The following is an 18,259-nucleotide window of genomic DNA, read 5'->3' as shown; positions in this document are numbered from 1 at the left end:
TGTTCTTTGTACCTTACAGTAAAAGAATCTGTCACAAATTATTGTGCCTCACTGCTTTAGAAACTGAGAAAAAAGGGAGGTTAGATTGACATCTGCGACTGAATAATGATGACCAGCCTTTTGGCTCCCCTTGAGCCACAAAGCTAGCATTGCCTTTAGAGAGGAAAAAGGAGTAAGAAGAAAGGGGAGGGATAAAAGAGAGTTACAAATCTGTGGTCCCGGAGATGTATTACTGTTGGGCCAGTTGTCTGCGTGGTATGATAATCCATTTTGATCTTCTGTCTTAATTGTCTGCTAAAGACAAATGGGCAGTAAAAGTTCATCAGTTTCATCTTTTGCCTCTCATTTAGAGACAGAATAAATGATCCATCGCTACAGAAGAAACCTTTCTTTCTGACACGGAAGTAATGCAGACCCAACACGTTTTATTAAAATATTTCTCCCTCATTATTTCAGTACTCTCAGCTCTGATAGATCTTACTGTTTCATGAAAAATGTAATCTGAAATGTAAATAAGGGGTTTGATACAAAGTAAGGAAGTAATGAGCAGGCTAGCCACATTGTAGGAATCTTGATAGTAATTACTGACAAAGTAAATTCTGCGTGTCCTGCTCTTTTTCCCCCAGGTTGTCTTTGACGCGTTCAGACCACAATGACATCTATGGCTTAAATCTGCTAAATAACTGTATTACCGAATATTTTATAGAGAATGTCACAGACCAGGTATCTTAGGAGCCTTACTAGCAGAAGAAACTGCTAATGATTGCTCCAGGCCACTTGAAATGGTTAAAATTAGGGATTGGTTTGTTTGTTTGTTTTGAATGGGGCTGAAGTAATTTTGAGATATATTTTAAAATCTGAGAGCATATTAACTTGGGGTGTTTTATAATAGCTTTTTAAAACTCAGTGTGTACTTATGTATCTGTGGTTTTAAATAACATGAAATACAGTAGTTGTTTGTCTTTTAGTAACAGTTTTGAAGTGCTGGGTTGTAACAGTGCTCTTACAATTTGAAGCAGATATATTTTTTACATTAATTCTTAGTAACGCGATATGAAATTCCATCCCTATAGCTAGAAGTCTCTTAAAAAAAAGTCAACAGTCTAGCAGAAAAGTATTTGTGGATTCTTGCAATTTCTTCACTGGATTCCTAATAAAGTTATGTAATGAAGTTCACCTTTTAAAGGTGAAATCCTGTGCTATTGGACTATAATAAACATCAAATTATGGCCAGGATACTTCATTCATATCCCCATATGAACTTTGGCTGTCCAGTATTTTGAAGATTAATCCAAAAATTCATAGCTATCCTGGGGATATTAATTTTAATGCAAAGAAGTTTGTTTCTGTGAGAAAGAATGTTTCAGCACATAGTCTTACAGTCGATGGAAGGTGCAGCAGGGACTACACAATTCTGTAAAATGCAATGTATTATTAAAATGGCTTTTTTTTAACCTATGCATCATTCAGTTTCTTACTGTTTCAGTCTTTATAGCTCATCTGGAAAGGAAATAAAAATCAGTATGTGGTGATAGTTCCCATTTGTGAGCTGCCTTAAGTGGATATGATAACAACTTGTCTATGATTTTATGAAATATTGCATGCATCCGTTAATTACTGTATGAAAGATTGAGGTATGCATGCTTGCAAGCTGATAGTTATGCAGATTGCTTCTTAAATTCTGCAGGTATTTTTTCTTTCCACTGGCATTGAGAGAAAGGTTATAATGAAACCAACAATCTTTATACATTTATAGAAACTATAAAACTTTTATAGCAGTCTTTATATAGAAACTAATGGTCTTTCTTGTACAAACTCTATAAGCATTGTAGAAATGTTGCACACAGGGAAACATAAAAAGCACCCTTTCTTTGTATCGTTGTAAGAGTTGTGTGACTGGGGAATATTTATACAGTGTTGACCATAAATGGAATATAAACATCCATCTTGCAAAGCCCAGGTGGGGGTTTTGTTAAGAGGACTTTGTTGCTTGAACAGGGATGATTATAACCTTAACTGGTATTTCTGAATTGCACATAACTACCCAAGTAAAAAGTTTGTGTCTCTTTGCTAGCTACAAACACTTCACAGTAAAACCTACCTTGACAGCACTTTAAAATAATAGCTTTTCTTTCAAAAGTGGATGAAGAAGTTGGATTGGAAAGGTTGGATAATTAATCATTTAGAAAAATCTAGAAGAAAGGAGGTTCTAGTGTTCCGAAAGCTACTTCAGAGTGAAGCCAAGATAGTGTAAACGATAAATGTATGGAGTATTTGCTGCTCACTTCTGAAGCATTTGATATTCTCAGCTTGTGTAGAGTTACCACATTTCATCATACAGAGAGTCCTTTTAAGTGAAAGCCCAATAAAGTAGGATAGTTAGAAATATTTTGCTTGTACGGTGACCCCTGTTGACTAGGTAGTGGTAAAATAACCGCATGAATGGGAGCGTGTGTGTGGAGCAGGCAGGCAGCCCGGCGGCGCGTAGCGAGGTCGCCTCCACCCCTGCGCGCGGACACAGAGCTGCTGTCTCGCCGGAGCGTTCTGGGGGCGATTGGACCCGTGAGGACGAAGCTGTGGTTCAAGGCCTAAGAAACAGTGGACAGGAACATCAGAAACGAGGACTAAACCAGAGGCTTTGGCTTTAGATCTGAATGTTTTCTGAATTTAGGGCATTCTTCTAGAACAGAACTATATCCTTTACTATACAAAACTGAAGGAAATACATATTCCTGGTAACTACTGTTTTTACAGTATCTTTTAATATATGAAAGTGAAGGAAATATATATTACCGATTCATTGCCTCATTATATCATCCTTGGCATATGTTACTAGTTGTTTTTTTTTTTTAATGATTTCTTTAGGCCAGACAGGTGAGAAGTCAATTTTTCCTGTATGTTTCTACTTGTGCCTTTCATATGCTTCTCTAGTATCATTTTAATTAGTATAAAAAATGCAGAAACCTCTTCAAATCCAGTGTCCTTATGTATGTAATAGTGCATACTATTCTTGTTCTAATTGTGTTACAAGGCGTTTGTGCTAGATGGAATTGCAAAACTTGAGAAGTGCACGGCAAAGGTGATTTGCATTTTAATAGAGCCTTGGGCATAATTTGTTTATCCAAGCTCCATTTTAAAGTTTGAATTTACCAAGTCTAAGGATTATAGTCTTAAAGTTTTTCTAGGACGAGAGAATTCAGACAGAGAATATATTTAATAGCATACTAGAACAGCTGCTTTTAGTAGTCCTTCTGGTACTGAACAGAGTTTCACATAGCACTGTAACGTTCTAGCTTTGTTTATTGTTTTGTATGTTTGTTTTACCACTAGTAGGCCACTGGGTGCAGAGATCATTGTAATGGATTTGTGCAGAGCAGGACAGTAAGCCAGTCTTTGTGTCTTTGAAAAAGATTAGCCCTGAAGTCTGAGGCATGGTGAGTGAGAGAGTAATCAAATTTTTGTCCTGCTGTTGAAACTGAACGATCTAGACAGGTACTCCGCAGTTCCTGTCCGCGAAAGGGCTGTCCGTGGCGGCACTGAGACCGTCACTGGAAAGTTCGTCTGGTTCTGATGCCTGGATTCAGAAATCGTGGTGCAGGGGAGGAGTGGTAAAAGTGCACAACACAAGTAATGGAACAGTATGAGACCTGCCAGTTAGTCTTTAGAAGGAGCCCAGGAGGTGACCTGATTTTTGGCCTGTGAGTACCTGAGATGGTGTCGGACTCTAAAGTCTATTTCTGAAAGCCGTGTCAAAAGCCTGTCTCCAGAAGTTAGACAAATTCTGAATAGAAGTGAGGAGTAACTGGACTGAAGTGCAGGTAAAAACAGTTCAAGCCACCTTCTAAGTAATTTGAATTTTCTCTTATATAAAATGTGAATCAATATTGGATGTTCAAGAAATACAATTTGATTTCACCACAAGTTATTCAGCTAAGTGCAAGTATTACTGGGTACAATCGTATGGCCTTTGTTATACAAGAGGTCAGACTAGATGATCATAATGGTCCCTTCTGGCCTTAAAACTCTGTGAATACATGAATAATTTAAAACCTGTCCTGCCAAACCTTATTCGTTGAGGTAGTCGTATTAAAATCCTGTGGGACTAGTCGTGTGAGTAAAGGTTGTGGGATCAGGCCTAAAGTGAGTAATCATTATCACTTTATGTTTAAATTTATTGATAAAAGTATAAAATATTCACATCAAGTAAAGATGGGATTCTTTAAAATGGGAGATGCTTATGCAGTAATATTCTACTTCAGTTCCTTAATTTAGAAATTATCAAAATAATTTAGAAAGTTCTCTTGTTTTAGTCTCCTGAAAACGTTCAGTTCTGTTGCACTGCTATAGTTCAATATAGGAACAATTTAAAAATGTTGTTTAAAAAATTGTTTTATATAAAAAGTTTCTTTGTGTTTTTAAAATGATAATAAATTCAAGCTCCTAACAATATGGTAGCTATAGGCATATTAAAATTGTTGTCAACTCATCTCAATGCACATAATTATCTTCCTTTTTTAATGATTGATTCCTAATAATCACTTAGTTTCTAAAAGCCATAATTGAAGGACTTGTTGATGTTTGCATGGACAAGAATACTGGGAAGTACCATCCTCTACAAACATTAGAACTTGTTTTGAAACATGGTTAAAATAAGTATCAGGTGAGTGACATGGATGAAGTTATAGAGTTATGAATTCTTGTCATATATGCCAGAACTCTCAGAAAGTAGTTGGACAATAGCTTAGTTGACTAGAGATGACTTTTAAATTCAGAGCTTTGTGAAATGACTTTAAAAAAAAAAAGAAAAAAGAAAAAAAAGAAAAAAAACACTATTGCTGAGACCATTCTACTAAGCGAGCATTGATAATACTTTGTCTTGCAGCTTTTCTTTTTTACTTTAATATGTTTTATATTGCTTTTTTGATTTAGCTGTACTATTCAGCCTGTTGTATAAAGTGGGGAGAACCCTTTGGATTATAGCTCCAAATGCAGTCATTAAGGCTTCAAAGTTTCCTCGGCATGTGGAGGAGGAGATCGTTCTTTGGATTCTTGCTCTTGCAACTTGTCTGCCCATATCCCAGTGTATAGATGCATAAAAAATGTGATAAAGAAGCTAAAGCTTCACTCAAGGTGCTGTAACAACAACTAGCAAGTGGGAAACAGAAGTATAATTTTTATTTGCAGAGCATCCTGTGGCATGTAAAAGAGCATCAAAGCACACAAAACAGCTTGTGCTTTGTTATTTAAATGACAGTCATCTTGAGTTCTTGCAGCCAGGTGCTGGTGCCTGCCGCCTGCATGAAATGGAGCTCTAGAAGATTGCCGTCCCTCTGTTAGTGATGATTTCCAAGGTGGCAGGAGATTTTGACAGTTTACGAAGTCCCTTTGTTGTCAAAGACAGAGCTCAGGGTTTTTTGGTGGGAGGAAGGGGAAGGTGGCTAGAAATGTGACTTTTTTTGGTAATTAGACACTCTGGTTACGTGTACGTACTTTGAGGTAGGCATGACCTTTTATTTGCATTTTATTCTGCAATGGTGGACTGTAAAATCACATAATCTGCCTATTTGTCTCTTATGGAGGAAAAAAAATATATTAAAATGGTGTTTCTCACTCATGGTTTGTTACTTCAGTGATCCCACATGTTCATCTGCGGTTTTCTGCAGGGTTCTCCAGTCCCTCTGCCCTCCAGCTGGCACACCGCCTCCCCGGCGGTAGGTGGAGGGCCCTGTAGAACAGTCTGCGTCCCAGCGTGGAGGTGTGCAAGACTGCTCGTGGAAGTATGAGTGCTGAATGTCAGGTGTGCGGGATTCCTAGGTGCTATAGCATAGCAAAGCAGCAAAATGCATGTTCTGGAAAGTATATATTTTTAAATACCATCTTAGCTGTGAAAGAAGACTGCTGTATAAGTGTATGCAGACTTTTACGTTATTTAATTTCTTGATATTGCATTTTCTCACAGCTGTCATCAGGAGGCATTTGGTAGCATATTTACTATTGTTAACTTTTGAAAAATTTCAAAAATGTACAGCTTAAAGCATTTCGATTGCATGACAACCATAATTGAATTTCCCAGATTATTTTGCATTTGTTATTTCTTACTCTTCTGTTTATTTTTTTTTTAGAAAGATAATGATTGGAAAGTAACCTGAAAGGCAGGGTTTGTTGGTTGATAGATTAACTGATGTTCACATGCTCAAATTTTCACACGTGTCTGAGTAGCAACCTAGAGCTGGTGGCATATTACAGAGAAAAGTTGGAAAATTAATCTGTGTTAACACAGGGAAGTCTAAGCTAAGTTCTTAGCTTTATACTTGGAGAACTTATTATCTAAGCTCTAGTTTTATCATCGTTGTATGTTTCAGATGTCTTTTCTTCAAGTAAAAACTACTTTTCGTAGCCAGTGAATGTATTTATAGCTTTCAGATTTTTGATCGCTATTCTATCTAGCGTATTCTCATATTTGGAAATCTGAAAACTGTGAAAATATTGACAATCTTGAAAAAAAGTATCCTCTCATAACTTTAAATTATCTCAGGTGATTACCGGCTCTGTATCATGTCAGGAAAGTTTAATGTTAGAAAACTACTTCTTTCCCTGGGGGCATTAGTGTCCTTACCATATATAATTATTTTCTCCTTCCTCCTCGTGTAGATAATTCTCAAAGAGGTATGATGTGAATGAGAATCTAAGAAAGGGGAACTCCTGAATTTTAAAAATTGGTCAGCTGTTGCCCCTTTTGGGGTAGTCATTTAGTTTTGTTGTGTGTTTCCTCATCTGCAAAAGGAAGTTAACATATGCTGAACAGAGCTGTTAAGTAACTTAGTTAGTGACTGGCTTTAATGCTCTTGTAGAGCTACATATTCTTCTAACCAGCAGTGAGCAATATCTTGGTTATAGCAATTAGAAGATTTTGTAAGAAGACAAATCAATGAATTATGTGTTTCTGGTATTTGATAACACTGTGCTAGGTATATACATGGCATTTTTTTTTAGCAGTCTTGTTTAATTATTTAGTTAACAATTTTAAAACTATTCATCCATTTTCCTTAGTATGAAATAGCACAATCAAATTGTTTTACTTTTTACTTCTCAGGAATATGTATTTTGCTCAGCTGTTTCTTAGGATTCCCGGTCTGTAGCATATTTCCTGCTGAGATTGTCAGTAATGGAGGATTTATGGTATGGAATGATTACCTGAATGAGTATACACTCTAATACGTTCTTCAGTAACGAGTGCAGGAGGATATTGGAGACTAATGTTATCATCCTACATTTTATAATACTTTCAATTTCTATGAAAAATCTTGTCAGTGAAATGACTTAATTTTACAGTGAGAGATGGTACTATTTTTATAATGTAGATGAAAGAAAAGTGATAACTGAAGTTATTGTTTGCACAAGGGAAAAGAAAGGGTTGGTGGCAAAGACTGGAATAAAAAATAGGTCAGTCTTGAGTCCTAACCATAAAGCTACATGTTTTTAATTAAAATGTTTGGTGTCAAGGTCTTCAAGTGAATGTCTTCACTCCCTTTTTCTTTAACAAAGGAAAAGGGCTGATTTTTAGTATTATTTACTATTCATTGAAATAAGCTCCCCCCCCCCATTGTTTATAACATTCTTGTCATTAGTTTTGCCTTTATTTTAGTTTCTGATCTGTTGTGCTAGATGCTGCACAAATGTATGTGAAAGCTTGCACCCAGCTGGAAGAGATTACAGTATAAAAATATCAAAACAGTATTTCCTACCCCCTGAAAAATATATCTCCTGTTGGAGCTAAAGTACAGTGCAGATTTATAAAGGTGTAACATAGTTACAAATAGACTGAGTTTGATTTTTAGGTTTTTAATTTAGGTTTAAAGCTCTCATTGCCTTTCTCTCTTGACATATTATAATTGTGTGAATGACTTCTTATGGTTTGCAACATCTGATTATTATATAATCTGTTCCAGTCTTGTCATGATATGAATGGAAATCTAATTTAAATATTACTTTCATAATTATCTTATATCAGCCTAAAGTTTATATTTGATAAACAGAACTCATTTTTCAGACATTTTAGCATATACTGTTTTAGAGTATTTATTTAAATATATTTTTTAAAAGGTTGGACAGTGGGTGGTGCAGAAATGATAATAAAGCATGATCTTGCCCATTTGTGTAAACAGGGCCTTTCTTCTGTGAGCACGTCTTGTTAACTCTCCTTTGCAGAGCCTTACTGGTGCTTCTTGAGTAATTTGTTTAAACTATGCAGTACAGATTCCTTATTTTAGCACTAAGACTTACAAAGGCTGCTTTTAGCAGCCTTTAATTTTGTGCTTATGTATGTGACATAGCCTGTGGCTGTGATATCTACTGTGAATCTGCAGTTGTTTTGGGATGAAAGAAGAAGGCAGCTGGAAACTCAGTAGCTACATCTAGCTGTCTACCTAGAGAAGGCCTTGATTTCAAGTTTATCTAAACAAGCTCGACTAATCCCAACTATCTAGGGGGATCCACTGTCAAAACAAGCAGCATGGCCCTAAGGCAAACACAACCATACAGAAATGAAGGCTGGGACTTCCAATACTCCGATGACTGCATACTAGAGGCTTTTTTTTCCTGAAAGAGAGTAAGAGAGGTAGAATTTGCATAATGCCTTTTCATTGGAAACTTTTGGAAAGCTGACAGAGGTCCAGCTTATAGCTCTGTAGCAACAATACAGAGTCTATAGGAGAATCCTTGAATGACCTAACCATATTGAAAGAAAAAATGAAAGCATCGAAGTATAGCCAAGTGAGTGTGGAAAAGAGGGCTGCTGCATTGTCTAACATCTGCTCTACTTCTCGTTAGTTTTGTTCTTTGGTATTCTATGTGGACTTTGGAGAAACCTAAGACAGCCTAACATGAATCCTATAATCTTCCTTCTGAATATTTATGTAGTGTGCCAGCCTCTAAGCTGTCCTTTGCATCTTCCTACTTCCCCCTCATTTTCATGCTCTCAAATGAGGCCAACATTTCAAAAGCTAAATAAATGTTTGTGAATGTTTATAAAAGATTTGCATAAATTTGTCCTTGTTTGACGAAGATCACTTTTTTCTTATGCCAGTTCTGAAATTTTTTAAAGGTTTCGGTGCTTGTCTTGACAACAAAGTCCTGCCTGGGAGAACAATGATTGCTGATTAAGGGGGTATGCCGTTGCAGCTGAATGGAGCATTTGAGATGATGTCTAAAAGGGGCAGTCATCTAAAGCCAGAATTATATCATTTAGCAAATGTTAACCAAAGCAGATATTTAAAGCTACATTTTTGGTGCAATATATCTGTGCAACTGCCTTATGGCAGGAAATGTTACAGTGAGAGAAGTTTGTGGTTATCTCTTCACAGCTAACAGTTCTCACATAATTTTTCCTAAAAGTAGAAGTGAGAATATTCCTCATTTTTACATGTTTAAAATATATTTCATTCAATTACTATTTCAGCATTCTGATGCGGCCATTTCTCCTCTCCAGCAATAGATTAATATTTATGCATGTAGTTGCAGTTGATCTTTCTGCTTGTTTATATAATTTTTCAGTTCTTTGTGATTTAGGACTGGAAGCATTACTCTCTCCACAACAAATGTAATTTTTGTTTGTAACGTGTTAGCTAAAATCCATTTATCTTAAGATAAAACTAAATCTTAATTTGGTCGGAGGGTTAAAGATGTTTATTGAGGGAGATCTCTTTGAAAACCCGCTTAAATGTTTAGTTCAGCTTTACTTCAAGATTTGTTCTAGTGAAAAAAGTACTCGTCATTTCTGTTCTTTTGTTCTATTAGTTGAGAGGTTGAAGTTGTCATTAAGGCAAAAACTAGAGCTACTTCTCTGACACAGTTTTTATCACATCTGCTAGGCCTGGGTCCCAGGAGGAGCTGTGTAGAGCAGTGAATTCAGCATAGGCCCATTATCTACTGTTTTTGCGTATGTTGTAAAAAGAGTGAGACCTCAGGGAGGCTTGGAGCCTCCTCCCGTGTAATGTCCAAGTCAGATTTGAAGGACTGGTGGCAGGAAAGCTTTGGCCTTGGGGTGTGAATTCTAAGAAACAGAGTCACAATTAGGTTTAAAAAATTCAGGGATTTTGAGCTTTATAATGAAATATGTTTTTAGTAATGCAAGACGAAAAGTTGCCCATCTGTGCACACGTTTTGTATGCCTAAAATATTTAAAGAACAGCAGGCCTCAATAAGCTTAAGAGAAGTTATTTATTTCGTGCTATTCCTGTTTCCAAAATTTTGTGTGTGTGTGTGTATTCTTGTTTTGTTTTGTTTTTAAATATGGAAGAATTAAATTTTTTCAGTTTTCCTGAGGACAATTGGTTGCCTTGAATGAAATGATGTTCTGATTTCCTACTGAGTACCCCTCCCCTACCCGCCCCCAGCAACATACCGGAAAAGGTGAATTTTGTAGAAAAACCCTCCCCTTATTCGAGGTTTATAATTGCTGAGAAAGGTAATGGATTTTGAGAACACTAAGCAAATGGATGAACTACTGCTATAAAGTTGTATTCAAACACTAGTAGCATTAAAAAAAAGAAAAGTGGCCATAAAACTTAATTAAAGTAAAAAGTAATTTAAATTATTGCTACTAAGCAAATTATACTCCTCTTTTTGGGGGGTAGAAGAGCTTTTTATAGAACTGATTAAAATTCTTAAAATGTTTTGACCATTCTAAAACTTAGTAATGTTTAATATTTCTATAAGAAGTAAAAATAAGTAACTATCAGCTTATAAGCTTCTAGAAAGGTTTTATAATAGTGTCAATGAAAAATGAGATTTAACATTAATATTTTAACTGGGCAATGATATTTTGAGGGAATTTGTGTGTTGTAACAGGGTTTTTTGTTTTTTTTCCTAAAGGTGAAAAATGATCTAGAGAAATCTTGTTTTCAAGTTTATTGCTCTTTGCTTTCTCTGCTGCTTCGTCTTGCAAACTCAGATTTTTGCTGTGGCTTCGTGATGATAGTCTCTGCATGCAGGCTGCTTTCTTGTTAATGTTAAAATTCATTTTATAAGCTGTTTGCATTACAACACTTATCCTGAATTTTAATTATATAATTACATGGCATTTGTTAATTCATGTGAATAATCTGTCATAATAATAACTTTAGCAAAATATGGTAGAATATAATAAAACTAATAATAAAGTGCAAACTAAGGTTCAGATCTTCAAAACAAGATTTACTGAACCCTGTTTTGTTATTGTTTACTGTGTTGAAGTTAGTGATTGACTTTGTTGTGCTAGCATTGTTTTATTACAGCTGATATTCTTTAAACACATTTTTGATGTGTGACTACCTTTTCATTGTAAGTAGTTGCTTTGTTAAATGTTGTCTAAGATAGTATTCATAGCAAAACATTTTATTGAATTTCATAAAGATGTTTCCCTTTCCTTGGAAAATGTACATGAATTTCTGACCAACTCATGAATTTATAGTGTTCTAGATTATTTTATACTTTTTTTTTAAACATCCTTTGAGCTTTAAATGAAATTGTCGTCAACATTAAGTTGGTTATTAGGGTGAGCTGATGAGTAGTTTGAATTTTTAAACCTGTTTTTCCATTGCAGTTGATTGTTTAATTAATTGATAGCTTAAAATTTTCAGATAGATGAATTAGATATAAAAGCAGTTTACAATTTTGTGATTATAAGGCAGATTAAAGTGCAACCCAAATTTTGAAATACTTGGATAATATTTTGCCTCAGTTAATGTCTTAGTCAGCACTCTTTTATGCTGTATTAGCATTTTTGCTATGTTTAAATTTGACATTGTTTCCTAGCAGAAATAAAAAATACGCAAAACCTTTTAAAGGTGAGTTTGTCTGTTAGTTCCTAATTTTTACTTTGCAGTAGTGCGGAGTTTTTTAAAACTAAACCGTTTTGCTCTGTAGTTGTCAGCTGAAATAGCTCTCACAAAGTCATCCACAGTTGCTTGCCAGTCAAGTCGAGAATCCCGTTACCTCTTCTTGTATCGCTTGATTAGGAGTTTTCTGTTCCATAAAGCTGGCTCTCATTGTTCTCTTTTTAACCCGTGTTGCTCTCCCATGTCTCCATCCTCTGTCCGTCTGTTGATGTGCTCTTGAAACACTCTTCCTTGCCCTTCACGCTAAGGGGATGGGTTTCATGCGTGTTTCATGGATTCAGAGGGTATCTCAGGCTGGATGAGTTGAAAATTATTTGTATTTCCATCCTCTCTGTTTAGCATTTCACCTACGGCAGCCTCACAAATACTTCACCTCTGGTTTAAGGTCAAGGAAATAAAACTCACTTCATGTTCTTTTTCATCACTGAGTCAGCTCTCCATGGAAAACCCATCTTGTTTGCAGTGCTCCATTCTCTTGTAATGCGTGAATCGTTTTCTTCTAAAAATGTTGTATGGACTTTCTGAAATATGTTTTTTTCCATGGCATTCCCATAGCTAAAATTCTTGTCTGTGTTCTGGATAATCTTTTCAACTTTGTCTTGTTTTTCCTCAGGTTTCCCAATAGGCTTCCAAATATGGGTCCCCAACCTGTTGTCTTTTATGTGGTATATTGTTCCTCTTCTCTGACTCAGATTAATATTTTAGTGTCTTGCCTTAATCATTCATAATCTTTCACAGATCCTCTCTGCCTGTTTTAATTTCATTTTACTCCAGCTTCTACTCAAACTTTTCTTGTTTCACTGTGAACCTAAGAGTAGATTAAGTCTGGAACAGTCTGCTCTTCTTATATTAGACTCAACAATTTGCATATCTTTTTCTCAGTGCATTTTTTAAAATTTTTATTTAATTGTAGCTGTAGCATATGATGTTTGTTACTGATATTCATTTGAAAAAGAGAAATAAAGTATACTGTACACTTAGGAGGGTCTTAAGTTGTTCAACTGACTTTGAAATGAGAGCATATAGTGTGCATATATATATATATGTATGTATGTATATTTTAGAGACTTGAATTAAGATGCATTTTGTACTGGGTGGGTATTAAATTCACAAGTGATTATGCCAATATATTTTTCAGCAACAATCAACTTTCTCTGCTGTCTATTTATATCAGTATATAGACAATCCAGGACGTAAGTTAAGCGTGCATTTAACAACCTTGCTTTGCAGACATTTTAAAGTATATGGTGGGGGGGAAGGGATATCCTTTCACAGGCTTCCTCCCCTTCATAAATTGCTGCATGACACAAAAGGGCTGAACACTGTATTCCTGGCTCATTTATTTTGAAAACTTTGCTACTGAAACCAAACTTAATCAATGAGCTCTGTGTTGTCTCCAATAAGTTATGTACTGGCTTTATTGATTGGGAAGGATTTTAGAAAGCCCGTGTGGGGTTTATAATGTCAGCAGTGTTTTGATTATGAAAAGAGTTGGAACCCTGGGACAGGGAACCAGGTGGTGTATGTCCTAAAGCCGGTGGTGACACAGCTAGGCTCAGCCCCCGAGGGACACAGTTCATGCCCTGCACTTTAACTGTGGTGACTGGCTGCTATAGATGCACTTTTTGCTCATTAAAATGTTAAAAATCAAACCACATGTAAAAAGATTTGTGAAAATATAAACTTGGGGATTGATCCAGAAAACTGGCGTGTGATACCCTAGAGACACTGGTTTCAGCTACTGGGTAATTTATGCTTTATCGGCTGTGTGTCCTGGATTTTTTTTTCCTCCTATTTTTTTTCCTTGTTTATGGGGTTAATTTTAGAGCAATTTATGTGTTTTTTCCTTAAAAAAATATGCATAAGGGAATAAAGCAAGAAAACAAACTATTGATACTACCTCTATCTTTCATGTCAGGTAAAAACATGAAAAGGATCATAAGATGTCGTGGAAGGGGTTCTGGGTTTTGTTTTGTTATGTTTTTGGTTAGGATCCTAAAAAGATAATGATCCTGCTAGGCATTAAGTAACCACCCACCTAAACAGGTCTGTAGGAAGATGTATTTTATGTAGACATTGTTAATATTTCAAGTTGAGTGGTATGAAAAAAGTATGATTACATGCACAGTAACTAGCTTGTAACTTGAGCAAAAATTAGTTCTCCGGTAATAGTATTTCTTACATATAAAGTATTGGTATCCTTGCTAATTAAAATGTGATTCTGTAGGTGGGTTTTTTTTAATAATTAAAATTTTAAAAATGCCTCTGTGACTAACCTGTACTAGTTGGTTGTCTCAATTTTTTGAGCTGTGAATCAAACAGCTAATTCTTTGCATATAATGAGTGGCAAATTATGTACCATAACATTATAAAACTTGTGTTTCTATTACTGAAAAGTTCTGTTTTAAGAGACGAAGACAGTGTATGGCAGTATAGATTAAGTATATTGCCTATTTAAGTGAGAATTTTATTTTCTGTTTAGGAAGCTATAAATATCAAGAAACAAGTGCAAAGTAAGTTCTGTGTGATATACTGTTATCCTACAATAATGCAATGCTGATGAGATGCTAAAGCATTTCATCATGTCAATGTTTTTACTTGCAGTTACAATAATTATTTAAATCTTGCTGCATCAAGACAATGGGAAGAATATATTCTGCCATATTGATATGACTGGGATGAGCAATTTAACAGCACTGCCTTGTTATCATTTAACACTGCTTTATTTCAAAATTCTGTGTAGCAGCTGCGTGGGTTTATTTCTAAAAATAGCTTTAGGTATGCAGTCATTATTTTGAGGAGAATTTTTATTGATAAGGCCAATAAATACATAGATACTTCACTCTCCCTCAATTACAGTTTTGATTCCTTCAAAATATTGGGTTTTTTTACAATTTATGAATTTACTTTTCAGTTATGAGTAAAGGACAACTGTGTAATGATTAAAATTCATGAAGAGGAAGTTTTTGTGCGTAAGCAAGCATATGAATTTAGGGTCTGATTCAGCGATCCGAATTCTGCAGCAGACTGTTTAGATCCCTGTGGAAGTCAGTGAGGCTCTGCACAAGGGTGAACCCAATCACGTGAATAATGTCTTTACATTCAAGTTATTTTATTTCAAAATACATATTTCCGCAGAGTTTACTCTGAAATCTGTATAGTTTCTTTACAAGTTTCCTGCTGAAATTGAAAGGAGGTGACTTCATTGATGTGCATGGCTGTCTTTAATAGATCTTTTCTTGTTTTTTAAAAAATAAGAAGTGGTTAAATAATCTAGTAATAAACTGGCAAGCAGTCAAAGTTTCCTCATCTGTTTCTACCTGAACTCTTGTTAAAAACTTGCCATATCTTTGTTGTCAAGAAATTTCCAAAGTAGAGTCTGTGAGCAGTTGAGCCTGAAGCCATAGCTAAGAATGGGATGCGCTTGCCCGAATTATGTAGGCGGAACATGTTCTTGCAAGGGAGTCAATATGTTTTCTGCTCCATTGAATAGGTTATTAGATTGATGTAGTTTATTTGTTGAATGATGGAATTGGTTTTAAAAATAAATGAAGCGAGAAGCCTCGGTTTAGTTATTGCTGATAATTTATCAGATGGTTTATCATTTAGTCATGGTGATCTTGTTTCAGTTTAAGGCAGAAGTATTATTTACATTTCAGGTGCTGAGATATTTAAGTGTGAGGGGGAGAACAGGCAGTAAATTGGTAAATGTTTGCAAACCTTGTAGCCCTTATGGTGGATTTTATAATACAGGATTCAAACTTTGGATATAATAGAACAATATAATGTAAACAGATTACTCTGTATATTTTGGGACTTGCATATCTTTCTGTTTTTGCCCCATTAATGACAGTATCTGTTTAAAGTTTTAAAGCTGAAAATGATTTTTTAATTATAAGCATTTTTCTCTTGATCACATTTTCACTTTCTCTTGGAGATCATACAAAGGTTATATTTAAAAGTTTCTCTAAGTCTGAGGTACTGCTTTGCAGCATCTAGAACATCATTTGTAGAGGAAATAATTTGTATTTATTTTAATATACATTAATTAGTATATTAACACTTAAAATTTTATTTCTAATAGTAGTGGGCAATGTTAAACATTCCTGCTCTGAGACCTATTGGCTATATCTTTTGTTATTTATCTTGCTGATGTTAGGAAGCATTCTGTAATCCCCCAGACCTCTGTTCCTAGGTAACAGGCAAAAGCTGTGCCAGCAGAAGTGGTCCTGCCAGGCCAAACCCATGTGGTTTGGTGTTATTCACTATGATCCATATGGTCAGGGTAGAGATTGTCCCTAGAGAGGTGTTAACACTCAACAACCCAACCTCCTCCTACCCTTTGGAGAATTGCTCGATGGCTCCTGCTGCCTGCCCATGTGTGAATCTTGATTAATTTTTCATTTTTAATGAAGTTTGATCATGTTTGTTATTTCACATGATTGACTGCCTGGTACTCTTTCCGTGTAATTGATAAAGCGCATATTTCTTCATCTGTCTCTTATTTCTTCAGGGTAAAGTTGTGAAATTGTGCGATGTGGTTAATATTAGATTTATTGGTCCCATTAGATGTATAAATTATCTCTTTTTCTCTCCACAGGAAGTTCTACAGACTTTGACCAAGTTTTGTTTCCCCTTCTATGTGGACAGGTAGTGTTAGATTTTCAAACTTTACAAGAAAATAAGGTTGTCAGTAAAACCACTATAGAAAATAAAAACCATACCATTCTTAATGTTCTGTCTGTTTGACTGTGATTTAAAGCACTCAAGTGCAAAATATAGTCTCAGTATCTCTTTTTCCTGGGGTTTTTATGGGCACTATCAAAAAAAAAAAAAAGTTTTAAAAGTTTGAACTGCTCACTGGCAGCAATAAAAGTGCATTTTGTTTCAGTTTTACGTAGTATTTGGATGTTAAAATGCTTGAGTAGTAATCGTCAAATATGCAATATCAAAACTTTTGTGTACATACATGTTTGATTTCTTAACTCTCAAAATAAGAATAGACAGAATAATGAATTATTAAATGCTTTACATTTAAAGGCCTCTTGATCTTCTTGGAATGCTGGTGGTTTCTTTGTGGCTCTTTAATGTGGCTTCTAATTTTTTTCCAAAAATAAAGTAACTTCTAGTGGATTTGATGGGAACTGTGTTCCACTGAGAATATTAAATTTTTGTAATTTAGAAAACACCAGAATTAAGGGTGTTTTAGTTTTATTTTTACTTTGAGTTATTCTTGATGATTTCATGGAGGGCACAAACTTTCAAATTTTGAAGGATGCACCACTGTTCCTGTCACATGGCAGCATTACTTAATTGGTTAGCGTCGCTTGTCTGGCAGCTAACACTGTGAATGTTTTTTGTTGCTAAAATTCACATTAATTGTGATTAGACTGTTAGAAATGTGTTTTTCTCTATTTCAGTGAAATTTGTGATACTTACAGTAAAGCGATTTTCTTTATAAATCACATCCATTTTTAAATTGAATTATCACTTCTCGTATGAGCCATTGTTTACTCATTTTTTTAATCCCACAGGCCAGCTTAAGCAGGTATTTTTAAGTTATCTTGAAAGACTCTTCACTAGTTTCTGTGAATGGAGATGAAATCTCACTGTGCTTCTTTGGAGATAGAAGTCTACATAGTAAAACCACTACTACACTTTGTCCTCCTGCACAGTAATCTCAGGTTGGGGGGAGCCAAAAGCTTGAATTGATCATGCCAATGATATGTTCTTTCAACCCTCCAGGTGGTTCCTGCAGATCAGGGTTGAGAGACATTGCTGAGGCACTGTTGGAGACAGTTTTTATTACCAGTGCCTGTGCTGTACTTGATTTGTACATAAGGAGAGACTTTGAATATCCTGGGCTATCAACATGAGCTGCTTAACCAGTGCTTGTTGACTCAGGTGACCTTTAGAAGCTACAAATACTTCTGATGTTTTAAAATAAATTTTGCTGATCTTTTTTCCCTTCTTCAGGGGAGGTGGGGAGGAAATAGATGTATATATTTTTCCCACATACATGTTTAAAGGTAGTTTCCTTTGTACTAGAAACATTTGTGCTTACTATGTGTAGCTTTTTTTTCTTTTCCCAACAAAGCATTTAATATTATAGCATTTTGAAAGATGGGAAGGTTGAAAACCCATATGGAGTGCAAATGAGAACATAATGAAAAGTGAATCCCATTCCTGGAGTTCTCTTGTCTGACCGAATATCAGAGGCTGGAACCAAAAAGACTATAAGCCAACCATTTTTCAATGCTAATGAGAGATTGTGCCCTGTAGCACACTTAGCAATTTAAAATTGAGACTTTCAATATTCCACAATGTAAAGGGAATGGAAACTGTCCAAAGTTAAGGATGTGGCAGCTGAGAGAGGTGTGTGA

General features: G+C 35.4%; 1 protein-coding gene across 5 annotated transcripts in view; it reads left to right on the top strand.

Annotated features, from left to right (window-relative positions):
• The window catches only part of DENND1A (DENN domain containing 1A), a 225,731-nt gene that overhangs the window by 46,774 nt on the left and 160,698 nt on the right, over positions 1-18,259 (top strand). For all 5 annotated transcript variants that reach the window (XM_064523957.1, XM_026100867.2, XM_064523958.1 and 2 more), the window contains exon 4: positions 16,477-16,526. In XM_064523957.1, coding sequence (XP_064380027.1) covers positions 16,477-16,526 — 50 coding nt within the window. The remainder of the gene's footprint in view (positions 1-16,476; positions 16,527-18,259) is intronic.

The sequence above is a fragment of the Dromaius novaehollandiae genome, chromosome 20 (genome assembly GCF_036370855.1).
Source record: "Dromaius novaehollandiae isolate bDroNov1 chromosome 20, bDroNov1.hap1, whole genome shotgun sequence".
Lineage (NCBI taxonomy): Eukaryota > Metazoa > Chordata > Aves > Casuariiformes > Dromaiidae > Dromaius > Dromaius novaehollandiae.
This window is presented reverse-complemented; position numbering and strand designations above follow the sequence as displayed.